This window comes from Pyxicephalus adspersus, chromosome 7 (genome assembly GCF_032062135.1).
Source record: "Pyxicephalus adspersus chromosome 7, UCB_Pads_2.0, whole genome shotgun sequence".
Classification (NCBI taxonomy): Eukaryota; Metazoa; Chordata; class Amphibia; order Anura; family Pyxicephalidae; genus Pyxicephalus; species Pyxicephalus adspersus.
The window spans coordinates 66,207,547-66,210,199 of record NC_092864.1 but is presented as its reverse complement, the minus strand read 5'-3'; the positions used below and the strand labels follow the sequence as shown (position 1 = coordinate 66,210,199).

The window sequence follows — 2,653 nt, the reverse complement described above, 5'->3', positions numbered from 1 at the left end:
AGCACTGTCACCCTTTTAAATATGTATTTTGACACAACACACTAACCAATATAGCAATTAATACAAATCAATGCACATAATATACAATTTTTTTTTATTATTTTACACTGCATGGAAAATCAAAATAGGATCCTGACCTTGACTAGTAACACAGTATTAGAAAACATGGGCATATTCACAAGGCAATCAAAATTTTAGGAGATAGCATGGAAAATCAGTTTCTGTATTTTTTCTTATTTTTTTTTTTTATGATGCTTCCTTGTTAAGAGGTCACTGATACAGTGCATACTTAATTTGTGTGATGGCTACTCCAATAATGACATAATACACAGTCATTCTCTTGTGCTGTGTACATTCCATTCCTAAAATAGGACATGCTGATAGCCAGTAGGAAAATAAAGGATTATGTACCCAATTTACGACTATGAATGTGTTCTTTTATATCATATCAAATTGTAGGATGGTAAGTATTACTATGTCATGGAATCAGAATATTCCTTGACAAGTTCGGCAAACACTGTAATTACAGCAAAAAATGTTTACACATTTCCAGAAGATACATACACAAATTCTGGTTGCTATATATTACATTTTTAGGATTTGTTTCATCGAGAATAATATTTAGACAATGTAAGTCACTGGGGTTGATTCATTAAAGTATTTTCATTTTACAAAGTGAATTTACACCTCTCTAAACCTCTCTTCCAAAAATGTTTTTGCTCAAATACAATTGGGTATTTTTGATCAGTACTGTGTGAAAACTAATTTTACAAAGTGAGAGCCAATAGCTAAAAGGCCTTTAGGGTTTGGTGTTGCAACATTTTGTCCCAAGAGCTAACACTTAATCTCATAGAGGCGAGAGTGAAAAACCAACACTACCACATGGGATGAAGAGGAGTACCTTACATACTCCCATATACCCAAAATATTTACAAATGCAAATGGAGCTATAGACGAGTAAAGTGATTGTGGGGAACAGCACTCAAATCAGACAAAAAAAAAAAAAAAAAAAAAAAAAAAAAAAAACAATATTGAAATCCGGTGAACAGTAAGGGAAAGATCCAATAATTAAATGGATTTATACTTAGAAATTCATATCTGCTATGTAGTGGTTGGTTTGTATTTATATTAAAGTAGCAATGAAGAGCTTGCAACAGTCTATGCTCAACATGGGATTAGCAAGAACAATGGAATGATTTACATGATTTAAAAATTGTTTTTGCTAGTTATATAAAAACTTTGTTATACATAAACATTTATTAGGGTGCATTAATGACCTTGTATTTAACATGTTTGACAAATGCACAGAAAAGCAGAAAACATTTACTTTCAGACACCAGGACTGACTGAAATTTTGAATGGTGATCTCTGAACAGGTAAGGAAGAAAGGTAAAGGGGTACTTTTCCTGGTGAAATTTCAGATTTTTTTGGAAAGGATTTTGCAACAAGAAAATAGGTAAAGCAAAGCTTTACATGCTAGAAGCAAATGAGAAAATATAAACTGTGCATTCCACGCTCACCTTAACTGTTTTTTTTTCATTGAGGACTAAAATACAAAAAATATATACAACTCACAGTGATAGGTCAGTTTTGCTGTAGTAAAACACAATATGATGTTTAGGTACCAAAACAACCTTTTCTATACGAAGATAAATGGAAAAAAAACTCTTTCATTTCTGTATAAATTTAATGAAAAAGATATACTTTAAATGAAATACATAGATAAAAATACCAGCATTATAAATTTTCACACAAAGCTGATACCCAGCTAAAATCTGTCTTTCGTATCCTTCTCAATTCTTTTTCCTGTGCTTTGGTTAGTTGGACATTTGTGAGAGGTAAACTTAAGGTAGCAGGATCCGGATTTGTTGTTGTTTTTGTTGTTTCTTGCTGTTCTTCATCTGAGTCTGTATCCGTCTCTGCATTTTCACTTTCCATTTCTGTTTCTTTGCTCACTGGCTCTGGGCTATAGTAAAAAATCATATGTTAAAAGGTTACAATCTTGTAAGCTTCGACATTAATAGAAAATATTGACCAATGAAATTCCACACACACTTTTAGATTTGCCAGTGTGACAATTATCAATCATCATAACTTTCATTAGGTTTTGGAAAGAGCATTTAATCTGTAAAAACACAGCGGATGGGATGTCTACAAAACTGTCAGCAACAGAAAATTCTATAATATGAATACAGTGAATCAGTTTGCAGTTACAGGATCATTCATTCATACTAATTGCTACAGTGTGTGTCTAACTAACCTGTAAAAAACTTTGTCTGTTTAAATCCATAATGCACTTAGTGCCCTACAATGATTTATGATCTACATTTTACTACATAGATGGCTAGGAGATTTAATAGGCAGCCATGTGAAATGCAAGTAAAGAGATGTAAAATACTAACTATACGTCAATGTGTAAAATATATCCTAAATAATGATGTTACAGCCTTTAATTTTGCTTCTTTTTATTAAATGCATAAAACAGTATGAGCATGTAGCAAAATCCAGTTGTAGAGAATAGTTTAGTAGAAAAAGTCGTTACCTTTCCGTCTGCTTGGGGATTAATAACGATTTCACAAACATTGTACATAATACAGATGGAGGTGGCAGCACATGAGCTGGAGTACTAAGAATTAGCTAAAAGTAAAATAAA

At 32.0% G+C, this 2,653-nt stretch overlaps 1 protein-coding gene across 1 annotated transcript in view; it reads right to left on the bottom strand.

The window, feature by feature from the left end:
- Nucleotides 1–1,668: 1,668 nt before the first annotated feature.
- WDR75 (WD repeat domain 75) overlaps nucleotides 1,669–2,653 on the bottom strand; it is a gene marked incomplete at its 5' end in the record, with an annotated part of 25,559 nt that continues 24,574 nt past the window's right edge. The window contains 2 exon segments of the mRNA XM_072418813.1: nucleotides 1,669–1,966; nucleotides 2,543–2,637. Of these exon segments, the coding sequence (XP_072274914.1) occupies nucleotides 1,738–1,966; nucleotides 2,543–2,637 (324 nt within the window).